The following is a 26904-nucleotide window of genomic DNA, read 5'->3' as shown; positions in this document are numbered from 1 at the left end:
TTTTCAAGCCATGCACATTGACATTCTCTTCCTTACTCTTGCTTTTTTTCCCTTGAAATCTTCCCTTCGTTAGATCCATTTCCTCCTTTTCATGTAATGATTATAATTTAATGTTATACGGAATATTCCTCTTTAACCACTGTGTCACTGGAAGTCAATGTTTAGAAGGTTCAGGTTCTGCCACTGCAACTGTAAATGTTAACTTTCTGCGTAATTCCTTAAAGTTGCTTAACCCTACTTTTTGAACTCAGTAGTGCTTACAAAACAATTTGTTTCATAATCACCCATGATGGAAGTCAATTTAGTTCTTTAAAATTTGGTGTATTAAATGAGTTTTGTATTTTTGTGCTGTTTTACAGTATAGCCTTTATATTTGAGTCACTTAGTTCCAGTTCTCAAAATGTACAAGGCTGCATTACAAAATTGTGAGGCATAATTGTAATCTTATTGGACCCTACCCCTTGCCAATGAGTCAACTCCAAGAAGTGAAGCATATTTCTAACTGTGTGATTGGTGTTTAGCCAACCAATACAATCTGAGATTCTAGCTTGAGGGTATAATACATTTCAATATTCTATAGAGGCTTTGTTTTTAAATGTACAAAAACATTTTGTATTAGCTTTAGGGGGTTATTAAATCCCTGGGGTGGTCAGGTACTATTTCAAAACCTTGCGCCTGTGTGGCAATGCCTTTCCGTGTATTTGGTCCAAAACGATTGCTTTCAGTCTGAACAGCATTGTTGCAGAATAGCCTTGTGTTGGTGATGTGAATCCTTAAAGGTCCAGTGTTCTAAATTGCAACTTTGTAAAGGGAAAATTAAGATTGGTAACATACCAAGCGGGAATTACTGTTGGTACATGATTTGCTTCATCCCATTAGCATCCTTGCATTTCTAACAGTGGGAAGGCGCAGTGAGAAAAAATAGTAGCATTGTTTCAATGTTTGTTGAGCTTAAGATGGAAGCATTTACTACAATTCCAAATTCAGTTGTTTGCTAAAAATGGATGTAATATTGAGGATCTCTGTCTCTTTATACAAATGTGTGAATGTTCTTGTCACTCTCAAGTAAAAGTTAAGAGAGTAGCTACCACTTGTGAGATCGAAGGAGTGTTGAGTTTCAAAGATCAAAGAGGTTCTTTTCATGGTGGAGTGATTGATGGAATACTGTTAAAATTGTTTGGCACCTCCATAGACTAGATTGTATAATATACTGATTAGATCATGTAAATCTCATTGAGATTTTATGTGAATTACTACTGTTTTATGTGAATTGTTAATTGTTTTATAGATATAATCTTGTTGAATTTCATTTCATTATTGGACTTCCAGTCATTAATTCATTACAAACAAGAGCTTGGATTAATAGTGGAGCACTTCTGAAAGTAGGTGATCAATTTTGGATGTTCTCAACAGTAGAAAACAAATGTGAAAGAAGAAGAACTGTTAGTGCGGTATATTATTTGCTCTAAAACTGAAAAGGCTTCAAAAAATGTTTCTGGAAAAAGCTTGAAGAAAAATTGTGTTATTCAGAAGGATAATTAATTAATTATAGGCCTTGCTATTTATATTTCCGTATTATATTCTATTGATTATTTCTTAAATCCAATTATGCTTCAGAGTTTCATTTAATTTTTTAAATAACTATTTTGGTGTCTCTACTATGGGGGGGAAGAACCTATGGTTCATGGTTAATCTTCTCTAATTACTGAAGTGGTTGTTGACCGTGGCAGTGTAGCATATAGTTCCATGTAATTGAGGGTATTGTAGCTTGGTGGTTATGCTACTACACTAGTAATCCAGAGGCCTAGACTGATGATCTGGAGCCATGAGTTCAAATCCATCATGGCTGCTGGGGAATTTAGACTCAATTAATTAAACAAATGTGAATAAAAAGCTATTGGGAACATAGGAACAGGAATAGGCCATTCAGTGAGATCCAATTTTGTTGTCCCAGTTGCTACAGTAACTAATTAGGCTGATTCACGTTGTTCTTATTATTATCCTGCTTTTTGATTATTTGGATAAACACACAACAGTTGCATTAGTATTCCAAATTAGCATGTTGAAATGGCTGAAAGAATTTCACATAGTTAATTACATTGTGGGTGCAGTAATTGCTGCTATGTGGGAAAATTCTCTTCAAACAAATCATGATAGTAATCAATAAACTTAAGAATTTTCCCTGAATTGGTTTAGCACTTGTATATAGATTCATACTTATCATAACTCAGGTTAGTGGAGCAGTTTACCAACTAAAATCTGATTCCTTAAGTGTGTCAGAAAGGAATACTTCAACTATTATCCTCATTCTCTGCAGTTGGCTGGGACTCTAAGAATACTGTTCATGGCTGATGGACGATTTAATTCCACATATCTGCCTTTGCCCCATATCCTTTGTGAAAAAATCTATCAATCTTGGATTTAGAATAAAACAATTGACCTGATACTGTTTGCAGAAGAGAGTTCCAAATTTCTGCCACCCTTATTGTGTGGAAGTGTTTTCGCTCCAAAAAGATCTGACCCTAGTTTTTAGACTATGTCCTCAATCCTAGATCCCCAGCCAGTGGGAGTAGTTTAATTGTGTCTACTCTATTCCCCTTATTATCTTGAAAACTTCGATTAAATCACCCCTTAACCGCTAAATTCATGGGAATACAACCCTAGTTTGTATAAGTTATCCTCCCATTTAACTCTTGGATTTTAGTAATGTTCTATTAAATCTGAGTTGCACTTCCCCAATGTTAATGGTTGTGGTGCCATTTGTTTGCTGCTCTTGTCTTTCTGGGTGGTAGAGGTCACATGTTTAAAAGGTGCTGTTGCAAGAGGCTTGATGAGTTATGGCAATGCATCATATATATTGCACACATTGCTGCCACTGTGCATCAGTGGTGGAAGGAGTGAATGTTTAAGCTGATGGACGGGATGCTGATTAAGTAGGCTGTTTTGTCTTGAATGGTGTCGAGCCTCTTGAGTGCTGTTGGAGCTGCACTCATCCAGGCAAGTGGTGAGTATCCTGACTTGCACGTGGTGGACAGCCTTTGGGGAGCCAGGAGGCAAGTTACTTGCAGCTGAATTCCCAGCCTCAGTCTTGCTTTTGTAGCCACAATATTTAAATGGCTGGTCCAGTTCAGTTTCTGGTCACTGGTGGCCCCAGGATGTTGATGTTGGGGATTCAGCAATGGTAATGCCATTGAATGCCAAGGGGAGAGTGTTAGATACTCTCTCTTGTTGTAGATGATCGTTGCCTGGTATGTGTGGTGCAAATGTTACTTGCCCCTTATCATCTCAAGCCTGAACGCAGCCCATTCATGCTACATATGGACACAGGACTGCTTCATTATCTGAGGATTCAAGAATAATACTGAACACTGTCCAATCATCAGTGAACATCTTCACTTCATTTCTCCATAATAAATTCAGGTCATTTATCCCCTGGTGATGGTTGGGCCTATGACACTGCTCTGAGGAACTCCTGCAGCGACGTCTTTGGGCTCATAAGAGGTGCGTTACATGTGTAGGAATTCCCAGCCTCTGACTTACTCTTGTAGCCAAAGTATTGATATCACTGGTCTAGTTCAGTTTCTGGTCAATGTATGTTGATAATCTTTTAAATGAAAACCAAATCAACAAAATTGGGATAAATCAGGCACAGCCCCTAATTCAGGTCAGCTGTAAAACCAAGAACAAAGTTTAAAGGAAACTTACAAACTTTAAATCAATCAATGTATGTTGATAGTGGAGGATTCACGATGGTAATGCAATTGAATGTCAAAGGGTTACACATTGTGGTTAAATACAATTCTGCTGCTGCTAATAGCCCACATCAGTCCCAGTTTTGAGCTGCTCGAGCTCTTGTGAATCTATCCTCTTTAGCACAGTGATAGTGCCACACAACACAATGGGGCAGTATCCACAGCAGCTGTGCAATGGTCACTCCTATCAATACTGTCATGGGCAGAAACATCTGCAACAGGTAGTTTGATGAGAATGAGGTCAAGCAAGTTTTTCCCTTTTTTTAATTTCCTCCCCACTTGGCGCAGGTCCAGTCTGACAGAATGTCCTTCAGGATTCAGCCAGCCTGGCCTGTAGTGGTGCTACCGAGCCATTTATTGAACAGTATTTTTACAGTCCCAGCCAACTACAGAGAATGAGGATAATAGTTGAAGTATTCCTTTCTGACACACTTAAGAAATCAGTTATTATTTGGTAAGCTGCTTCACTAACCCGAGTTATGATAGGTATGAATCTATATACAAGTGCTAAACCAATTCAGGGAAAATTCTTAAGTTTATTGCTTACTATCATGATTTGTCTGAAGAGGGTTTTCTCACATAGCAGCAGTTACTGTACCCCCAGCGTAATTAACTATGTGAAATGACTTCAGCCATTTCAATATGCTCATTTGGAATACTAATGCAACTGTTGTGTGTTTATCCAAATAATCAAAAAGCAGGATAATAATAAGAACAAAGTGAAACAGCCTAAGTAGTTACTGTAGCAACTGGAACAACAAAATTGGAGGCGGCAACAGAATTATAAATTTGCCTCTGTTAAACAAAAGTACTTTGCTTCAAAACTTTTCTTTTGTTAATAATCTAAAATTTTTTGAATACATCCATATGTATTAAAATACAGATTCTGTTAGCTTTTATTTGTAAGCAAAAAGTAAATTATAAATTTAGTTAAAAGAAAAGTAATTTCTCACTTGGATAAACATAGATTAGTGTCTGACCAACCTATTTGAGTTATTTGATGAAAGACTGAGAGGGGTGATGAAGGTAGTGCAGTAAATGTCGAATGTATGAACTTTTAAAAGGCATTTGATAAAGTGAGACTTTGAGAGAGCAAGTAAGGAAAAAACGGTTTCCTCCAGCAATTCGCCTGGTAACCAGAGGCTGTAGTTTTAAAATAATTGGCAAAGAGCTAGAGGAGAAATGAAGATGCAGTTTTTTTCATATAGAGGGTTGTTAACACATTACCTGAAAGAATGATGGAAGCAGGTTCCATAGGAAATTTTAAAAAGCAATTAGACGTTTACTTGAAGAGTGGGGGAAAGCTGCTTGTGAAACTAAATTAGACAGCCCTTTCAAAGAATTGCCACAGGAGAATGAGCCAAATTGCCGCCTCCTGTAAGATTCTATGATTCTAAATTATCTGAAGGATCTTTTTTACCAGATGTCATTGAAGGATTGTTTTGTGGTATTATGTATCTATTTATATTTACAAAATTGATAAACCAACCTTTTGACATTTTTATCCAATGCTGCAGAATAATTTGGAATTGTTGTGTTAAGCACTGTGACTAACTTACTGATTGTCTCAATACTGTTTTGTAATGTTACATGAAAGTGTTTTGCACCATTAGTACTTGAAATTTATAGTAGAAAACGCAAGGTGAAAAGGATAGGTTCATTTCCATAAAGCAGTCCACAGCAAATTAATACTTTTTTAGTAAAGTGACCATACTGGTATTCACTGCAATTTAGTAATCAATCAGAAAATTTTCAGGATGCTGCCAGTAAAATGGTGACATGGAAAGACAAATTTATTTGAAGACTTCTCAAATATGATTAAATTAGCTGACATAAAGAAGACTATTAAATGGCTATATCTCTACTAAAAGAGAAGTTATAATCAAAGAATCTCTGCAGCTGTTGTATAAGTAAAGAACAGATGCAAAACCTGGAACAAAAACAGAATTACCTGGAAAAACTCAGCAGGTCTGGCAGCATCGGCGGAGAAGAAAAGAGTTGACGTTTCGAGTCCTTATGACCCTTCGACAGAACTTGAGTTCGAGTCCAAGAAAGAGTTGAAATATAAGCTGGTTTAAGGTGTGTGTGTGGGGGGCGGAGAGATAGAGAGAGAGAGGTGGGGGGGGTGGTTGTAGGGACAAACAAGCAGTGATAGAAGCAGATCATCAAAAGATGTCAACGACAATAGTACAATAGAACACATAGGTGTTAAAGTTAAAGTTGGTGATATTATCTAAAGGAATGTGCTAATTAAGAATGGATGGTAGGGCACTCAAGGTATAGCTCTAGTGGGGGTTTTTTTTATATACCCTACCATCCATTCTTAATTAGCACATTCCTTTAGATAATATCACCAACTTTAACTTTAACACCTATGTGTTCTATTGTACTATTGTCGTTGACATCTTTTGATGATCTGCTTCTATCACTGCTTGTTTGTCCCTACAACCACACCCCCCCCCAAAACCTCTCTCTCTCTCTATCTCTCCGCCCCCCCCACACACACACCTTAAACCAGCTTATATTTCAACTCTTTCTTGGACTCGAACTCAAGTTCTGTCGAAGGGTCATGAGGACTCGAAACGTCAACTCTTTTCTTCTCCGCCGATGCTGCCAGACCTGCTGAGTTTTTCCAGGTAATTCTGTTTTTGTTTTGGATTTCCAGCATCCGCAGTTTTTTTTTATATAGATATTTTAAAGTGCTGTGCAGCAGATTGGAACACTCTGAAAAGCAAATGCAGAAAAATTAGCCAGGTGACTAAAGGCATAGCTAAACAAATAGGTTTTGAAGAGATTTTTCTAGGTTAGGAGAGACTAGTGACAAGGTAGACTCGAGAAAAGCAATTCCAAAATGTACGGGTATAGTAGTAACGACTCTGCCATCATTGAAGTGGAGACAAGGGGCAGAATTTTCTGCCTACCAGCCAGGCAGTACCAACCCAATCTCCGGAGGGCAGAGAGCCGATCCCCACCGGAGAAGCGGGCCCCGCTGCCGTTTTAAGTGGATGGCCAATTAAGGCCCGCCCAGCTGTGCGTTTCCTGTGCAGGTTGGGGGTGGGGGGGAGATTCTCCAAATGCGAGTGTGCGCTCTTTCACACATGCACACGAAAGAGTGCACATCTCCCTGTGGCTGTGTTGCCTCAGGGAGATCGCTGAAAGTTGTTCAAACATTAAAAATAGAAAAAATTTAAAATCCTTAACACGTCCCCCTCATGTGACAATGTCACACGAGATGGGACATGTTAATAAATTTCACGAAAACTTTATTAAAATTTTTTAAACCCACATGAAACCTCATGCCGCCAGTGGATGAGGTTTCATATTTTTTCAGAAGCCTGCCGGGGCTCCTGGCCCTACCCGCCAACCTTAAGGTTGGACGGCAGGTCCTTTAATTGTTTTAATTATCCTGTTGATGGCCTCAATTGGCCATTGACAGGTCGGCGGGTGCACAGCTGATTTGGCTGTGCCCCCGCCTTCCTGAAAATTTAAATGGGATGGGATGACAGGGGTTCCGCCCAACGTCATCCCACATCATTTTGCGTGCCGTACCACCTGTCCTTCGTGGAAAAATTTATGCAGAGATACACCTTTGACCACAAGTCCATCAGGCAGTGGTCAGCACGTAATGTCTTAGAGGCCCTGTGGAAAAAGGAGATGGTGGATCTTGTGGGATGGTTCCCCGAGCAGACTGTCAAAGTCATTTGGCAGAATGCCTCATCGCCAGAACTTTCCAACAAGCACCAAGATGTAGCTTGGCTGGTGGTAAGAAAGGCCCTCCCCGTCAGATCCTTCCAACACTTCCCTGTTCACTTCCCTGATATCAGGTAAAATTTGCAGTGTGCCTGGATAATAGACAGAGAATCCTTTTTAACAGCAATTTATATTTATGTAGCACCTCTAATGTGATAAAATATTCCAAGATGTTTCACTAGAGTGTTATCAAGAAAATTAGATGCGGAGTCACATTTGGCAGGTGACCAAAAGCCAGATCAAAGAGGTAGGCTTTGAGAAGGGAAGTGAGGGTAATGAGGCAGAGTGGTTTAGGGAAATAATGCCAGAGCTGAGGCCCTAGGTAATATGCTGCTTTATTTGTCTCCAGTGTAAAAGGTTGGAGCAGGAACTTCATCTTTTGAAAGAGCAGAACCAGACAATGGCAAACAACATGAAACAACTGACTACTGAAAACAATGTAGAACGTGCCTTGAAGGTAAATCTCTCTCACTCTGTGTCAAATTAGGGTTGTAAGCCGATGGATGCCATTTCTGTCGTATTGATATCTATTGTGTACATTTCAGCACTAGTATGTTATGGTGTTTGCAAACATAGATACGGTCCTTCAATGGAGTTTTATATATTTATGCCTTTATATTTCATATGTATTTATTTATGTAGAACATCAAATTGAAAGATAAGGAGATTGAAATTACCATTTCAGTGTTTATATCTGATCAACTTTCTGTTGTCTTTTCTATTTACATTTATTATTTAGATGATTTGTAGTTATTTGGAATTGAACAATACATCTTTGTTTCAAAGGATATATTTTTTCAGGATCATTATGTCTGAACTTACTTTTTGCTTCTTTTTAGTTAAATCCACAGCAGCAATGGCCATTGGGACATTTGGTAGAATTTAACAGTTGACATTTTTGTAGAATATATCCAATTCATAAAACTAAAGCCTTTTACACAGTGATACTTACTGATACATCAATGTGTGTGAGTTTATAAAGTAAACATCAAAATTACAGACTGTGGAACTTGCTCCTCTCGTGGCAGATTCTATCCAGGTTTGAATCCAAAGCTTTCACAAGAGTAAACAGATTCCTGAAGTTACCCTGGTGTACTCATTTGCTGGACGGAATAGACACCTTCACACGGGCACTCATCCAGTTCAGATTCCTGAAACTGGCATCAGTGAGCCAGCTGTCTGTGTTAACACCACTACAAACTGGGTCTACAGTTCTAGCATGGGCCAAAAGCACAGATTTGGTCATGTTAACACAGGAAGCTGCTTTATATTCAGCAGCGTCCAGAATTCCAATTAAATGCACATCAGTATGAAAGCCACTAATGTGAGCCTGGGCACAAGTTGAACAACAGCTCATTAAGTATCATATAACCTATTGTGGGCAGTCACAGAAGTCTGCCTTCAAAGGAAATCTGCAGAGATGTTAAGGAGTTATTCTAGGACTTAATGTAAAATAAAACATTGGGGATTGTCATATCATTAAACCTTTTAGGCTTGTAGCTTTCAGTTTTATGTCTGATTTTTGCCGCTGCATAAAGTCTCCATTCTAAACACATTTATCTAGTTTCTTCTCTGAATCACTATAAACTTGGGTGTGAATTTGGGCAGATAAATGGAGAAATATAAATTCTTAAAGATTACTGCATCAAACTTGCCACATTGAAAATTCTACCTGCATTCCTCCCTCTTTAAAGATGTCAGATCACTTTATGGTCAATGAATATTGCCCTGCCACACTTAAATGGGTCAAGAAGAGGAAGTTAAATGGGAGAGCTAGCTGCCAGAGCAAGATGAGCACAAATGAGAGTCCAGATCCTTCAATGAATAAAAGTTGAATTATTTCACACTTGCCTGTTGTCACCATCACCTCTTATCTTATGGTCCCATCATTGTAAATCCTTTTCACAGCCTTCCTATATCATTTTTGTAATATGGTGATCAAAACTGTGCACAGCACTCCAAGTGTGGTTTAACCTAGCTCTATACAAGTTTACTGTAACTTCCCTGCTTTTCAATTCAATTCTTCCAGAAATTCACCCCAGTCCTTTGTTTGCATTGCCCATGGTTTTGTTAACTTGTTACTTTTAACGATTTGTGAATATGTACTCAAATCCCTTGACCATTACCCAATTTAGACTCATTTTCTAAGGAGTATGTGGCCTCCTTATTCCTCCTGCCAAAATGTATCACTTCACACTTAGCTATATTAAGATTCATTTGCTATTTACTACTTGTTTTTACAAATGTCATCTTATACTTTAATCAGATTTCCTTAACACTGTAATAGGGCAAGAACATTTATTTGATAGCAATCATGATATGACTGAGTTAAGCCTGGTGTTTGAAAGGAAGAAAGGTGAAACCGCTCCCAAGATTCTACATTTAGGTAAAACTGACTTCAATGTGATGAGCCAGAGATTGTCCACAGCAATAAAAACAGAAGGTGCTCTAAATACTCAGTATCTATGGCAGCATCTGTGGAGAGAAACAGAGTTGACGGGCTGGATTTTACTGTCCCCTGCTGAACGTGTTTTCATAGGAACACAGGACTTACGAGCGGAAGTAGGCCATTCAACTGTCATAACCTGCTCCACCGTTCATCAAGATCATGACTGATCTAGTTGTGGTCTCAATTCCATTTTTCTGTCTGCCCCCCATAACCCTTGACTCTCTTGTCTATCAAAAATCTGTCTAACCCTGCCTGGAATAAAGTCAATGACCCAGCGCTTCCACTGCTTTCTGGGGAAGAGAATTCCAATACTAATGACCCTCTAAGAGGAAAAAAAATTATCCCTATCCCTGTCTTAAAAGGGAGACCTCTTAATCTTAAAATAAGCCCTTCATCGCAAGAATGAGTCGAGTTAACCTTCTCTGAACTGCGCCTAATGCAATTATATATTTTTTCGAATAAGGAGACCAAAACTGTACACAGTATTCCAGATGTGGGCCTCACCAATGCCCTGTAAGGCAGCAGTAAAACTTCCTTACTTTTATATTCTTTGCAATAAATGCCAGCGTTCCATTTGCATTTCTAATCACTTTCTGTACCGTCATACTAACTTTTCGTGATTCATGTACCAGGACACCCAGATCCCTCTAAGGCCGAGTTCTGCACTTTCTCTCCTTTTAAATAGTACACTGCTAAAGTGGACAAGTTCATATTTGCCCACATTATACTCCATCTGCCAATTTTTTTCCCATTAACTTACTCTCTATCTCCTCCTGACAGCTTACTTTCCTACCTATCTTGGTGCCAGAAGCAAATTTGGCTACCATTCATTTGGTTCCTTCATTCAAGACATTGATGTAGATTGTAAAGTTGAGGCCATTGCACTAATCCCTGTGGCACTCCAATAGTTACAACATGCCAACCTGAAAAAGACCATATATCCCTACTCTCTGCTACTTGTTAGCCAATTAATCTTTTATCCATGTTAATATATTATCCCCTACACCGTGCTCTCTTATCTTGTAGTAATTTTTGAAGTGGCTCCTTACCAAACGTTTTTTGGAAATCCAACATCTACAGATTCTCCTTTCTTGTTATTTCCTCAAAGAACTCTAATAAATGAGTTAAACACATTTCTCTTTCGCAAAGCCAAGTTGACTCTGCCTGATCCATTATGATTTTCTAAGTATCTTTCTATAACCGCCTTAATGGATTCCAGCAATTTCCCAATGACAGATATTTCGGTGGGGTGGGGCACATAAAATACAACAGGTGGCAAGCCCACCACCTCCCCATCCAACCCCAAGTTCCCCATAACAAGCCAGGTGGGTGGGCAATGAAATCGGCAGCCCACCATTTTAAAATAAATAATTAAGAGTCAATTGAGTTTGTTAAGAAACCAATTGACTTGGATAATATGGTGCCCACGCCATAATACGGTTGGTGTGGGTAGGCCATTTCTAAAACAGAAGCATTTAAAATGTGAGAAGGAAGGGGGATGGGGTTGCATCCTTTTGGTGGGGGGGGGTGGGGGTTGGTTGGTGTGACCTGTGAGCATGGGGGAACCCCCCCAAAATTTTACCCCATTCTTTTCCTCTTGCCTGGCCTCAAAACCAGCCCCCCACCACCTTGCCCCCTCACTTTCTAGGCTGCCCAATCCATCCCCACCAAAAAGGACCTGACTTACCTGGCTCTGGTGTCCATGTTCTCTTTTTCCTGGCCTGCATGCAGTCCCGGCAGCACCCACTGCTGAGTTCTGGAGCTGCCAACCAATCTGATTGGGCAGCAGATTTCTAGGGCGAGACTTCCTCCTACTGGGGAACTGAAGTCCCACTATCACCTAGTTTAGCCCACTCACAACATATTACGGTTGTGTGGTGGGCTTCTTTTGGGCGTGTTAGCTGCCAGCCGACTTTCCTTCCAGTGGCCGGTGATGGTGAGCAGTGCCCCCCCACCCCCCCCCCCCCCCCCCCCCCCCCCCCCCCCCGGCCTTGTTTCATGTCTGTGATCTTTCATCAAAACTGAGAAAAGTCAGAGATGTAATAGGTTTCGAGCAAGGGTGGATGGGACAGAGAAAAAGGAAGGTCTATAAGTAGGGTAAAAGTTAGGAGAGATTGAATGACAGAAAGGTTTGTCTTCCGGACCAAAGAGAATGGTAATCAGGCAAGAAAGGTAACAAAGAAACATAATGGTGATTTGGTAGTACAGAACTTGAACATTGCTGGGAAAAAAAAGACATGCTGTCATGCACTCATCAGGACAGATTCGCAAGAATACCAATTGTAAAGGGAACATTATTTATACTACATGAGAAGAGAGTGTTGATTAGTTGGCACGTGGATTCTGATTGGTAGAGGCATTAACATGGAAAATGCACCAGAGAACATTTAACTACCAAACTGTTGTTTAAATTCAAACCAGGAAAGTCAACCCTGATTGTTCAAGGCATGGGGAATAAACTAGGGAATGGCTGTACCCCAAGCTTTGGCTTAGTTGAAAAAGGTGTAAGTTCGAGTCAACTTTCGGGATCTTTAGTTCCAACTTTTCACTGATCACTCTGGGTACGAGTCACTTAGTATAAGCAATAGCAAGTTTATTAAGTAGAAGCACAAATAGTATAACAAAATGGTACTTAGCAAAGCAGTAGTCACACTCTGTTCTTAGGAGCACCAGATCCAGACTCTCCGGTTGATCGTGGTACTGTCTCCTGCTCTATCTTTGTTGCTGCTATATTCTTGTTGACCAGAGTCTCTATTTCTTCTCTTGGTCGTGTGTTAAGGATCACATGACTCTTCTTATACCCTTTTTGAGTCCAGCCTTGTGCCATATTAGGTGACTAATTAGTTTACCCTTGAGTAAGGTGAAAGCTTATCTTAAACAACCCGATTAGTTTACTATTATTGACCTGATTAGTTTACTATTATTTCATTATGGTCCACTACTCTATTGTAAACTTAATGTCCCTCATGTATGACGTTTTTGTTTATTAAACAGGAGACCCTTCAGCTAACGTAGTTAACATAACATACTGCTATTGTCTTATTATAGAGTTCGGCAGACGAAAATGCTTATCCAAGCTTCCAAGCATCTAAAGGTCAGAATACTTCCTGACCTAAGCTTTTGTAACAGCTTGACATTTCTTTCCACCATCCTCCATACATCAAAATCTTACATTATATAAAAATTATGCCTTGCTTCTTGGCATTTTCTGAATGTATACTTCCATACCAACCTCCAAAGGCACAATGTCTGGACATGTTCTTTCTGTTTGCAAAGGACAGGGTCCTGTGTGTGAATATATGTAGCCTCCAACACAGGTAAGTGAGCCACACTGAGAGCCTGACTGATAATCTTAAATTGGCTATCAATTCTTAGCAAAGTCAGGATTGTTTAGCAAGTACTGTCCAATCACAAAATCATACCTAATGTCATTATCATGTAATAATGATAATGTATTAACAGTTGGGTTCGCAGTGTGGCTCACTTACCCATGCCAGAAGCTACACATATTCACATACAGGGCCCTGTCCTTTGCAGACAGAGGAGCATGTCCATGCATTGTGTCTTTTTCAACTAAATAAAAACTTGGGGACTACCATTCCCTAGTCATTCCCCAGGGCAATGCCTTGACCAATCAGAGTCAACCTGCCTGCCTTGAATTTAAACAAAAGCTTAGCAGTTAACTGTCCCCTGGTGCAATCCCCACGGCAAAGCCTTTTCCAATCAGAGTCCACTTGCCAACCAGTCAACACTGTATTTTCATGCAGTGTAAATTGTTGTTCCCTTTACAATTGGTATTGCAAATTAGTCCTGATGAGTGCAAGACGTAAAGAAACATAAGATGTGCCTAGAGCAGATGTGCTGCTGACTGAAAGAAAAGAACTGAAACTAGCAAACAAAAGGAAACAAAATGGAGCACAGATTATGGACTGAAATTGTGGAGCTCAGAACTCAGTCCAAAAGACTGTGAAGTGCCTAATCGAAAGGTGAGGTGTTGTTCTCAAGCTTATATTGAGCTTCACTGGAACACTTCAATAGGCTGAGGACAGAAATGTCAGTGTGCGAGTAAGGTGGAGTGTTAAGATCGTTCACAGTAAACTCGGCAAGTCTGTAGTTAATGGACAAAATGACAGAAGATCAGTGGGAGGTGTTGAAAAAACATTTTAATACAAAAAGGAACCAGTTTATACCCCTAAGGGACAAGACTTCTATCTGTCAAAAGTACAGCCATGAGTGGCTGAAGAGGTCAGAGATAACATAAAACTAAAAGAACAAGCAAAGTAACAAAATGCAAAAAATATCATGGGCCTTCGCAAATGGAAATAATATAAGCAACAGCGGGTGACAAAAACAAATAAGTGCTAAAAAAGAGTACGAAAAGAAACTTGAAAAGGATATCAAAATCAATCATACTTTTTTTTACAATATCATTAGGAAAATGAAATTGATTGGGAGAACTGTGGTCCCTTGAAAATTGATGAGTGATGGTGTTAATTAAAGTAAGGAAATGACAAATATTTTGAATAATTACTCAGCATCTGTATTTACAGTAGAGGAAGAGATCAACATGCCAGAAATTCCAAAGAAACTAATATTGAATCAGAGATAGGGATTCATCAAATTTAACATAAGCATAATAATAGTAATGAAGAAAATAATGTCACTAAAGTGTGACAAACCCCCAGGAGCAGATGGTTTCCTTCCGAAGGTTTTAAAAGAAATCAGTCAGAACATTGCAAATGGCCATATATAATCTTCCAGAGTTCTCTTGACTTAGGAACCGTTCCTTTAGATTGGCAAATTGTGCATGTCACTGTGCTATTTAATAAAGGTAAAAATAGAAAACCAGGGCATTATAGGCCAGTTAATCTAACATCATTTGTTGCGAAATTACTTGCACCTATCATTAAGGATAGGATGACTGAGCACTTTGAAATTTTTTAGCTGATCAGAGAGAGCCAAGCATGGATTTACAAAGGATAGGTCAAGTTTAATTGACCTGATCATATTTTTTGAAGGGGTGACCAAGCTAGTAGACAGGGGAATGTCAATGGACTTCAAGAGGGCATTGGATAAAGCCCCTTATTTAGCTAAGGATGAACCCCATGGAATTGAAGGCAAATTATTGACCTGTTTTAAGAAATTAGCTGAACAGAAAAAAAACAGAGAAGGGATAATGGGCAGGTACCCCAATTGGCAGGGTGTGACTAGTGATGTTGTGCAAGGATGTGGACTAGGTCCTCAGCTAGTCATTGTATTTGTTAATGATTTCAATGATTGGATAGAAAGCCACATATCCAATTTTGCCAATGTCACAACAATCGTTGACATAAGCAGTGTAGGTGGAAGCATAAAATTATAATGAGATATTGATGGATTAAGTGAATGGTTAGAACTGTGGCAAATGGATTTCAGTGTTAACAAATGCGTGGTTATCTGCTTTGAACCTAAAAAGGATAGAAGAGGGTATCTTCTAGATAGTGAAAAACTAGAAGCAGTGAAGGCCCAAAGTGCCATGGGGATCCAGGTACATAGATCATTTAAATGTCATGGACAGGTACAGAAATTAATCAAAAAAGGCGAATGGCATGCTGCTCTTTATGTCTAAAGGACTAGAATGTAAAGGGGTAGAAGTCATGCTTCAGCTAAACAATGCTGTAGTTAGACCACACGTGGAGTACTGTGTTCAGTTCTCGGCACCACAGCTTAGGAAGGATGTATTGCCTTGTAATGGGTGCTGCATAGGTTCACCAGAATAGGACCTTAATTACAAAAGCTTAAGATGGAGGAGAAATTAAACAAACTCGGATTGTATTCACTGGAATTTCGAAGGTTAGGGAGTGATTTGACGAAATTTTCAAGATATTAAAGGCAACAGATCGAGTAGATGGAGAAAAACTATTTCTGTTGTTTGGGACGTTGAGGACAAGGGGGCATAGTCTTAAAAAATAGCACCAGAACTATCAGGAGTGAAATTAGGAAACACTTCCACGCACAAAACATTAATAGAAGTTTGGAACCCTCGTCCATAAGCAGCATTGATGGTAGATCAATTGTAAATTTTAAATCTGAGATTGATAGGTTTTTGTTATCTAAACATGTTAAGGAATATGGAGCAAAGGCTTTTTTGTAAAGTTAGCTTGCATATCAGCCATGATCTCATTGAGTAGCCAAACAGGCTGGAGGGGTGGGCAGTATGACCCACTGTTATTTCATATGTTTCTGTTTTGGCGCAGTCTTCATTAATTACATCCACAATTCAATGTCATCTGCAAGTTTTGAAATTGTACTTTCATTGCCTGTGTCCAAATTATTCATGTAACTGATGAACAGTAGTGGTCCTGGCCCCGAACCCTGTGGAACACCACTTCCTGTCTTCCTCCGGTGAAGGGGACTTGGGGATTGGGAGGGTGGGAGACTCGGAGGAAGTCAGGTGAAATGGTGGTGGGTGGGAGGAAGGTGACAGAAGTAATTTCATGGATAGTCTCACACTTAACGAGACACCCAAATATTCTTCACATCATATTGGAAAGTGGAATGGAGAGGCAGAAGAGAGCGTTGGGTTGTCACTGTACCTTTAGATAATGTTGTAACAGTAAGATGATTTTGCTATGGAGAGCAAGACATGGTGATATGATCAAGCTAGTCTCAATGAATGATGAGGCACATAAGTTTGTGGTCCTAGCCCTGTACCAAGGAATGACAGGAGTAGGAGGTGTGAGTGATTTTGTAGGATTGAAGGTGATAAACACAGCTTATGTGAAGGGTGAGAATGAGTGAAACCTCCAAGGCAGAGGCATTATGTTGGGAGAGTTTACAGTGAATGTTGAAATCACTGAGGAGGAGAAGTCAGCCTATGCTGAAGCTGAGGAGAAGGTCTCTAAGGAGGCCGGCTTGGGGAGGGCAGTACACAATTATTTCAAGTATGATACAGGTAGATTCAAAAAGGTGGCAAAGTTGCTAAAGGAATAGAAGGAGAGACCAAAGAATTTGTAATGAAAGCTACACCACCACTGTGCCAAGGAATATATAGCCAAGTGGAAAACTTCAGTAAGAGGGAAGGAATCTTTAAAATTCATAATCTGATTCAAGATCATCGATAGTTAAAAACTTATTTGTGAATAAGAAGCCAATACAGAGCAGAGTAATGGTTGGAATAAAACAGAAAATGCTGGAAATACTTAGCAGAGTTAACATTTCAAGTTAATGACCTTTCACCTGAATAGAGCATTGATTTATTTGGGACTGTTTTCATTTGAATAGATGAGATTAAAGGGCAATTTGAGAGGATGGGATAGACTGGATAGAAAAGCTTCCAGTGGATGAGGCGCCTGGAGCGAGAAGATATAGATATAAGATTAAATGTGATAGATTTAGGACAGATATCAAAGAAAACCTTTTTGTCTTATTGTAAGGCTGTGAAATACATTACCAGTGTTCATGATGGAAGCAGAGACCATACCAACCTTTAAGAATGGGTTAAAGAATAAACTTGAAGTTATATTTATATAGCCCCTTTTGTGATTTTAGTACGTCACAAAGTACTTCACAGCCAATGAACTAAGCCTTTTTTAAGTATAATTGCTGCTGTAATGTTTGGATATGTGGTAGGCAATTTGTGCCCAGCAAAGTCCCACAATGATACAAATAACTATTTAAACTATTTTAGTGATGTTAATGAAGGCTAAATTTGGCATATTTGAGACCTGATATAGAACCTTACAGCACAGGCGGAGACCATTCACCCCTTTGACCCTCCGTGCCTGTGCCAGCTCTTTAAAATAGCTAACCAATTAATCCTATTCTCCTGTTCTGTCCCCTTGATATTGTATTGTTTTTCTTTTTCAACTCCCTTTGAAAATTACAATTAAATCTACTTCTACCATCCTTTCAGGCAGTATATTCCAGGTCATCTTAACTTATTGCATAGAAAAAAATTCCCCCCATCTTCCCCCTTTTTCTCTTTTGCCTATTATCTTAAATATTTGTTCAGTGATTATTGAATTCCTGACAATGGAAGTTCTCCCCATCTATCAAATGCTTCATAATTTTGAAGACCACTATTAATTCTCCCCTTACCCTTCTCTGTTCTAAGGAGAACAATTCTAGTTTCCCTAGTCTGCACATAACTGGGTCCCTCATCCCTGGGTATCATTATAGTAAACCTCCCCTGCACTCTTGCCAAGACCTTGACATCATTCTTAGTGTGATGCCCAGGATTAGATACAATAGTCCAACTGAAGCCTAACCAGTCATTTATAAACTTGCTTGCTTTTGTAGCCTGTGTCTTCATTTATAAAGTCCAGAATCTGAGTGTTTTTTTTTAATAGCCTTATCAACTTGTCCTACCTTCAAAAATTTGTGAATGTCAACCCCAAGTCTCTCTATTCCTGCACCCCCTTCAAAATTGTACCATTTCATCTACGTTGTCTCTCCTCATTCTTGCTACCAAAATGTATCACTTCACACTTCTCATATTAAATTTCATTGCCATTTGTTCACTTCAATAGTCTGCATCACTTCACATTTCTCTGTATTAAACATGCCTCCTTTTCTTCAGTCATTACCCTGGGATCATTAACATTCAGCCAAAAAGACAGTCAAGGCCTTGGTTTAACTTGACATCCAAAAGAGGCACCTCCAGCAGTCGGGCATTGGATTATCATCCTACTCTTGTTGCTCAAATCTCTGCAGTGGGGCTTGAATGCATAATAATACAATGTTGCCAACTCTGGAAGTACTCCTGGAGATTTTATCACATGGCCTCCTGCCTCCAGCCATTCCACCCCATCAAACAGGCATTTTTTTCCCTATCCTCAATATTTTTACAATGAATATATGGAAGTTTAAAAGAAACAAAACAGTACTTTTTTAGTCCCTTTTCCTCTCAGTGCTTGCAGCAGTGATCAGGAGATTAATCACTGGAGACTTTAGGACAATTCTGACTCCCATAGTGCTTTCACTATGCCACACTGGCTCTCTAATTAGAAAATGGAATGATAGAATGTGGAAACTGAGTTGGCACATGGGATTAGGACTACTGCTCATGTAGAGGACTGGTTGAACCTTGTTTCCATCTGCTAACGAAGGAGGCAAGAGGACTGGAAGATTTGAGAGAGAAAGGAAGGGCCCCAATGAGTGAACTAAGTGTAATGGCCTTTTGGAGTTTAGGACCATACCATTGGGGTTGCCAATGTGAGAAAGCAGGTGACAACCTAGAGAGAATACCAAGGGAAACCATGTGCTTCTTCATGAGGGACTCCACTAAACTGGCAGCAGTAGGCTAAATAGTGGGGGCTAAAGGATTGCATGAAGCACTTTCTTGGAGAGGAGGATGATGAAAGGGGATATGGTAGAATGAGATGAAGAAGAGAAGAGACCATAGCAAGGCCTGGCGATGACTATTGGGGAAATATGGGGCTAGGAGGCAAGGTTGGTAGTGAACTTAGGCATCAAGTAAGTCATTCAGTCCCTCAAGCCCATTCCATTGTTCACTTATGGCTGATTTGTACCTGAACTCCATTTTATCTGCTTTTGTTTCATTTTACTTAATATCCTCATCCTGAAAAAATCTATCAGACTCTGTCTTGAAATTTCAATTGATCCACTATTCACAGCCTTTGGGAAGGGAGTTTCAGATTACCACTATCTTGTCTGTGGATGTAGTGCTTCCTGATTTCACTCCTAAATGATGCAACTCTCAATATAAATTGTGCATCAGTGGCAATCACTAATGCAAGGCATAACTTTAATGTTTGCCAACATATCCTTACTCAGTAAACTGCCTTATTTAACAATCACTCGTGGATGAACTAAAAATGTTTTTGCTAATTCGTAGCAAAGGTTCATGTTAATCCAGTGCTAACACAGATTTCAGAGTGTCATAGAATGGTTACAGTCCAGAAGGAGGCCATTTGGCCTACCGTGTCTGTACTGGGTCTCCGAGGGAGCAATTTACTTAGTGCCACTCCACCACCCTGTAAGTTCTTCTTCCTTTGTAGATAATAATCCATTCCCTCTTGAATACCTTGTTCCACCAATGGGAACAGCTTTTCCCTAACTACTCTGTACAGAATTCTCATGAGTTTGAATACCTCCATTAAATCTCCTCTCACCCCTGTCTTCACCAAGGGTAAAAGCAGCCCCCTCAACTTCTACAGTCTATCTACATAACCGAAGTTCCAAATCCTTGGAATCATTCTTATGAATCTTTTCTGTATCCTCTCCAATTTATGCCCATAATTTCTGATAGTGAGTTTATATATTGATTGTTGTCATGTGATAGTGGGAGGCAATAGGTGCAACACTGAGACTTCGACATGGTGAAAATAAATCAGAGGCTAGGTCATTCTTGTTATTTTAAGTGTATTTCTTGGAAGTCATCTGCAGAGAAGTAGTGTTACAAGCCTCAACCAAGTGACTTGCACAAAATAGACTGGAAAATAAAATTCTTAACACCGAAAGGTTCTGTGCTCACTATTATCAAGGACACAATTTACTACCTGGAAACACTACAGATTCTAAGATAATGCAGTGAAAGAAGTTACTGTCTTTCCTTAAAGCGGCATAATGAAATTAGGAAACAGATGCAATGATGGAGGAGCAGACAAGATGTCAGTTACCATAGTTTGAGGTATTTGCAGTTGTCCCTGACAGGGACTCCAGTTCTAAACCACCTGCGTTTACTCTTCAGCTTTTTTCAGTTTGCTTGAACAATGCCTAAGGGTGATACATGCCCAGTGCCATTCCTGTAGAAAAACCAGGGCTTTTAGTGCTGTTAATCATTATGGTTACTCTCTTTTGTGATTGACTGTAAGTATTGAGAGTAATTTTAATTGGTATTATTTTCTAGATCTGATGTAAGGGTTGGTCATTATCATGTGGGTTGATTGTTTAAAAAAATTGCAGCAAATCTTCTAATTTTAAGTTTCTTGATGGATGTTTGTTATTTGGTAAATAAACCGATATTTAACATATTCTCCCTCTTAAGTGGATTATGAACATAAGGATAATATTTTCCCCATTAAATAGAATGCAGTGAAATAAATATGGCAATGTGAAAAGTATTAGCATAAATAAAATCCTCCATGTATTTCAACTTCTCTTCATTCTTGAAAGATTGAAGCATGTAACATTTGGTCACAAGATGTAAACCAGTACAAATCTAGTTTAATTGTATTTATATGCATGTCTCATTGTCATTTTAACAAAATAAACATGAGCATAACACCTTTTTCTCTAAAATTACTTGAGATTGTTAACCAATATGAAGGAAAACAACCTATGGTTACTGGGTATACTGGTTTAAAAACTAGCTTGCTTAAAACGATACAAAAATATTTGAATATTGCTGAGAAGAGCAACATGTTGCTGAAGCTTTTTGTCTTGCAGTCATCAGGACAAGCACAAGAATGCCAAATTTCAAACGATCACAACAATTTGTACTACAGGAGAAAAGGGTGCTGGCAAGCCAAGTCTGATTGGCCAAAGTGTTGCCATGGAAAAAGCAATAGGGAACCAGAGACCCCCCAGTAATCCAAAAAAGGTGCAAGGCTTGAATATATTCCTTTTGTTTGCAGAAAAAAAGTCCCTGTATATGAATGTGTGTCATTTACAGCAAGTGTAAATGAGCCATGTTAGAAGCCTTTGATTGATTACCTTGAATTGGTTGTTAGTGTAGCTATTAGTACAATCTGGATTATTCAGCAAGTGCTACCCAATTGTGGAATCACGTCTAACAGTAGACTTTTTATTTTGGGTTTGGCAAGCATAAGCTGATTGAATATGGTCTGTACTCCAACTTGTTACCAACAACTAAAGGATGTTTGATCCAATCAGCCAATTGCAGGATGTATGACCTACTTACCTGGCATCGTACCTGCACTGAAATTCATAAACAAAGTTGTGTGGTAGGCAGGACATCTTTTTGGATTGATGGCAGCATCTTGCTAGTGGAAAATACCACTTCGTGGCCATGGCATAGTGGCAATTTGCTTAACTTGATGTTCAAATTTTTGAGATACTCATCTTTCCAGGTAAATTTGAGGTAGATTGGCCAATTTTCAGGCCCAGAAGTGGTGGTCTTTGGTGCATTTGCAAGTTTGTGCAATACACAGTGAACAATGATCTGGTGATTGATAGAAGGATTAGAGGGGACATGAGGAAAAACGTTTTCACCCAGAGGGTGTCGGGCATCTGAATTTACTGCCTAAGTGGGTGGTTGAGGCTGAAATGCTCAACTCAATTAAAAGGTATCTATCTGCATCTGAAATATTGTAACCTGCAAGGTTACGGACCAGGTGCTGGGAAGTGCGTTTAGAATGAGCAGCTAATTTCTTTTTTCCCTTTTTGGCTGGCACTGGCATGATGGGCTGAATGGCCTTTTTCTGCACCGTAACTTTTCTATAGTTCTATTAGGATATTGGTTGTCTTGCAGTATAGCTTTAATGCACTCTCATTTCTGCTTCAATCTCGCAAGTTGACCAAATGACTAGGGCCCTACTTACAAAATTGCTGATAAGGCCAAACTTATAGCAGGTGGAACTATATGAATCCTAAGGTGTATATTGACCGGTGAAGGTAGGCTTGCTGTAGACAGTAGTGAAGAACTCATTCACGGATTCCTCAAATAACACATCGAGGAAAGGGAGTGCGTTAGACTGTTCCATCTTCAAGATGAGTTTGAGCAAGAGATGGAACATAAAAAGGTGTGTAAGTAAATCTGGCTGCATATTCAAAGATTGTGAACGTATCATCTACATATCGAAAATATCCATGGGGTAGAAGATTAGGGCTTATTCCATCAAAAGCGTATTTCTTGTGGAAACAGACAAAAATGTTCACCGCTACTTTCCACTGCAAGCCTATATTCATCAATCTATATACACATTGGGATTTGTATAGCTCCATGCGCTTTTTTAGATTATCCGGGAACTTGGGAACCTATAGTTGCCTGTTGCTTTCACTATGACAATGTCTCGGCTAATCAGAGTTGACTTGCAATCCAATCATCCGCACCTTTTTCTCATGTAGTATAAATTGTTGTGATTGTTTGAAACTTGGCTTTCTTACATTCAACCTGATGAGTGTAAGACAAAAAGCTTTGGCAACGTGTCTCTTTTTTCAGCAAAGTACAAAATATTTGGCTTGTGTCATGTGCGATTTAAACCTAGGGCCATAATTTTCGCGTCAGCGTGCGGGGCTGGGCGTGGTGATGTCGGGCAGGCACACAGTGTTTTCCGATTTGTACCCGCCATTAATTAATGATCCACTCAGGGCCCTTGAGGCAGCAATTGTCTGGGATTTTTCGGGGCCCATGCGATCTTCAGGACGTTGTTTGGGCGCAACAGGCAGGCGAGTAGATCATATTTGTATAAACCTCATCCATGGGCAGGATAAGAGGGGTGAGTGGGGTCACGAGTGTTATTTGTCAGACATTTAATTGTTAAAGTTACTGATACTTGCCTGTGTATGCAGGAATACTTCAAAATTCTTCACAGTTGCTTGGACAGGAGTAACAGCATTCAGATCAGGAATCTTGAGCAGACATCATTCCTGGGCCTTAAGATAAAAGCAAAATACTATGGATGTTGGCAATCTGAAACAAAACTAAAAATAGCTGGACAAACTCAGCAGGTCTGACAGCATCTGCGGAGAGGAACACAGTTAACGTTTCGAGTCCGTATGACTCTTCATCAGAACTGAGGAAAAATAGAAATGAGGTGAAATATAAGCTGGTTGAGGGAGGTGGGACAGGTAGAGCTAGATAGAGGGCCAGTGATAGGTGGAGGCAAAAAAGAGATTGCCAAAGATGTCATAGACAAAAGGACAAAGGGGTGACAACAGGGAGAAAACCCTCCCCTAGGAAAAACAGTAGAGATGTCTAACTTCAAATTTTTAAAAAATCCTATTTTATCTGCCGTAAGTACTCACAAAATATATCCAGCACTTTGTGGACATTACAACACAACTATGATCTGTGGCAGCCTTCCGTCTCATAAGACAATGGTGAACTCTGTGTTGAGCATCCCCAGGTGCCACTCACTCTGGCATGGCAGCGTCTGCCGCATTTGCTACGGAGGAAGATAATGGGCTGAGAAAGTACACAATTCGCTGGCCTCTTTCTTTCCCCTGGGCCCTCTTCTTAGCCAGATGTTCTTATAGTTTCTGCTTGCCCCTTCCTATGCCCTTCCAAATAGTCAGCCTCCAGAGGTCACGGCCGTCAGTGACTGTCTCCCAGTTGTCAGTGTCTGCTATCTTCATATCTCACTTGCAGGTATCTTTGTAGCAAAGATATGGATGTCAAGGAGGTTATGATCCAGAGACCAGTTCACTGTGCAGAATGTTTTGGGTATACAGCCACCATCCATCCGATGAACGTGGCCGAGCCAGCACACATATCATTGGCTCAGCAGTGGGTGTATGATGATGGAATTAGCACACTCCAGGGCCCCTGAGTTGCTGACTTTGTCCTGCCAAGAGATGCCAAGAATACGTCTGAGACATCAAAGGAAACTGTTCCACCCTTTTCTCTGTCAAGCATTTGTCCAGGTCTCACCACTGTAGAGAAGTGTGCTGAGGATGCAGGCTGCTTAGACTTGCACTTTGGTCTTCTCAATCAGGCTGCTGTAGTTCCACATACTTTTACTCAGCTTGGACATAACAGCTGCAGCTTTTGTAATAGATGTATTGATTTCAGCATCAAGTCACAATTGGCGATTGTGGAGCTTAGATATGTGAAACTATCAACAACTGCTGGTGTCACTGCTGAGTCCCTATGACATGAAAAGAAATCCAACACTGTATGTATCAAAGTTTTATTCTTTTTGCTATCTTTAAAATGGGTTTTCTGCTGACCCAAATTGTAGATCTTCCAATCTGAAACCATACTGGGATTTGGGATAGATGTATTCAGCCAAGATCCACAGTCTGACAAAGGCAACATGGGCAAATACTTTCCCATGATGCTCATCAGGTAGGTGCCTCAATAGTTTTTTTTTCAGTTCATTCATGGGATGTGGGCATTGCTGGCTAGACCAGTATTTATTGCCCACTCCTAATTGCCTTTGTTCAGAGGGCATTTGAGAGTTAACCACATTGCTGTGGGCCTGGAGTCACATGTAGGCCAGACCAGCTAAGGACAACAGATTTCCTTCCCTAAAGGACATTTGTGAACCAGATGGGTTTTTACAACATTTGGCAATGGTTTCATGGTCATCATCAGACTTTTAATTCCAGATTTTTAGCGAATTCAAATTTCACCATCTGCCATGGGTGGGATTCAAACCTGGGTCCCCAGAGCATTGCCCTGGGTCTCTGGAATACTGGTCCAATGACAAAACAACTAAGCCACCGACTCCCCTGCAATTGTTCCAATTGTTGTTGCAATTTGCTGCAGCCACCTTTGTTCTTGTACAGGGCCACAATTTTTGCATCACGCATATGCTTTGGCACTGCCCCTTCCTTCCAGCAGAGACCAAGAAGTTCATGCAGATGCTGCAGGAGTGCCGGCTCCCCATGTTTGATGAGTTTAGGCAGTACGGCATCAACACTTGAAGCTTTGCCCATGGCAAGTGAGTCATTACCTTTGCTAAACTCCTCCATTGTGAGTCTGATATCCAGCTCTGTCATGACAGGCAGGCTTTCTATGGTGCCCAGAGCTTCCTCAGTGACAATGTTCTTCCTAGGGTACAACTCAAGGTAGTGTTCCACCCATCTCCTCAACTGTTTGTTGCAGTCAGTGAAGACTTCCCTAGCCTTTGTCTTCAATGGAGTTGCTTTCTTTGCTGATGAACCTATGGTCTTTTTGATTCCATCTTACCTGTCCCTAGCATTCCCTGTGTTTTATGATATCTGGATATTCTGGTAGAGCTGCAACCAGTAGTCATTGCCACACTGCCTAGCAGTCTGTTGGACTTTACTTCAAGTGACTGGTAGTGCAATCAGAGCTTTCTCGCTTGGACCGCTCTTGTAATTAATGAGAGTGGACTGCTTGGCTTCAATGACAGGTTCCGTCACAGTGATGTTAGCCTAAAACCAGTCAACAATTTTCCTTGGACTCGAACTCAAGTTCTGTCGAAGGGTCATGAGGACTCGAAACGTCAACTCTTTTCTTCTCCGCCGATGCTGCCAGACCTGCTGAGTTTTTCCAGGTAATTCTGTTTTTGTTTTTGTTTTGGATTTCCAGCATCCGCAGTTTTTTTGTCTTTATCAACATTTTTCCATTCTTGCTTCTCATATGTTGAGAGCACAGTATTGTGGATGGTGTCTCAAAGTATGTTCCATTTCACTTATGCATTCTATGTGGAAACGCCAGACAGCAACTGTTCATTTAGGTTGAGGGACTGTTGGTTTTTATCTGGAAAGACAGTATGGCTGATGTTGATATGAGGATGGTGTTTCTGTTTTGAATGAAAAAGCTTCTAGTACACACCAGGGAGTGATCTGTATCACAGTCAATGCTGTGGTCACTGCGTGTGTTGAGAATGTTTTCAGAGAGTCATGTCTGGTGATGATCAGGCCCAGGTGGTGCTAATGCCCTGACGTTGGATGTCTCCAGGACACCATATGGCATGGTTTGTTCTGAAAGAAGATATTAATTCACAAAGCTCGTGGTAGCAGCAAAGCTTAAGTAGTCTTTGCCTGTTCTCTTTCACCTTTCCCAGGCCATGACATCCAAGGCAGGAGGACCATGCCTCATGATTCACACCCAGTCTTGCGTAAAAAAAAAAAATCCCCAGTAGGTAAAAATGTTCTGACTTTGGGATTCTTCTGACAGCTGGGTCAAACTCCTCATAGAACTGGCCTTTTTCCTCTGTAGTGGAGCACAGAGTAAGAGCATAGATATTCATGAGGTTAACTGGCCCTGTTTGAGTTGAAAGGTGGAAAGCGAACACATTCTGAACCATTTGTGGCTAGTTCTATCATTGAGAATAGTGAGTTCCTTACAGCGAA

At 40.1% G+C, this 26904-nt stretch overlaps 1 protein-coding gene across 14 annotated transcripts in view; it reads left to right on the top strand.

Moving 5' to 3' along the window:
• mipol1 (mirror-image polydactyly 1) overlaps positions 1-26904 on the top strand; it is a 363283-nt gene that overhangs the window by 171338 nt on the left and 165041 nt on the right. For 13 of the 14 annotated variants that reach the window (XM_041214747.1, XM_041214748.1, XM_041214750.1 and 10 more), the window contains one exon: positions 7852-7959. The exons of the other annotated variant lie outside the window; for it this stretch is intronic. In XM_041214747.1, coding sequence (XP_041070681.1) covers positions 7852-7959 — 108 coding nt within the window. The remainder of the gene's footprint in view (positions 1-7851; positions 7960-26904) is intronic. 14 annotated transcript variants of the gene reach the window in all.

The sequence above is a fragment of the Carcharodon carcharias genome, chromosome 20 (genome assembly GCF_017639515.1).
Source record: "Carcharodon carcharias isolate sCarCar2 chromosome 20, sCarCar2.pri, whole genome shotgun sequence".
Lineage (NCBI taxonomy): Eukaryota > Metazoa > Chordata > Chondrichthyes > Lamniformes > Lamnidae > Carcharodon > Carcharodon carcharias.
The sequence above is the reverse complement of the archived record's forward strand: the minus strand, read 5'-3'. Positions and strand labels throughout refer to the sequence as shown.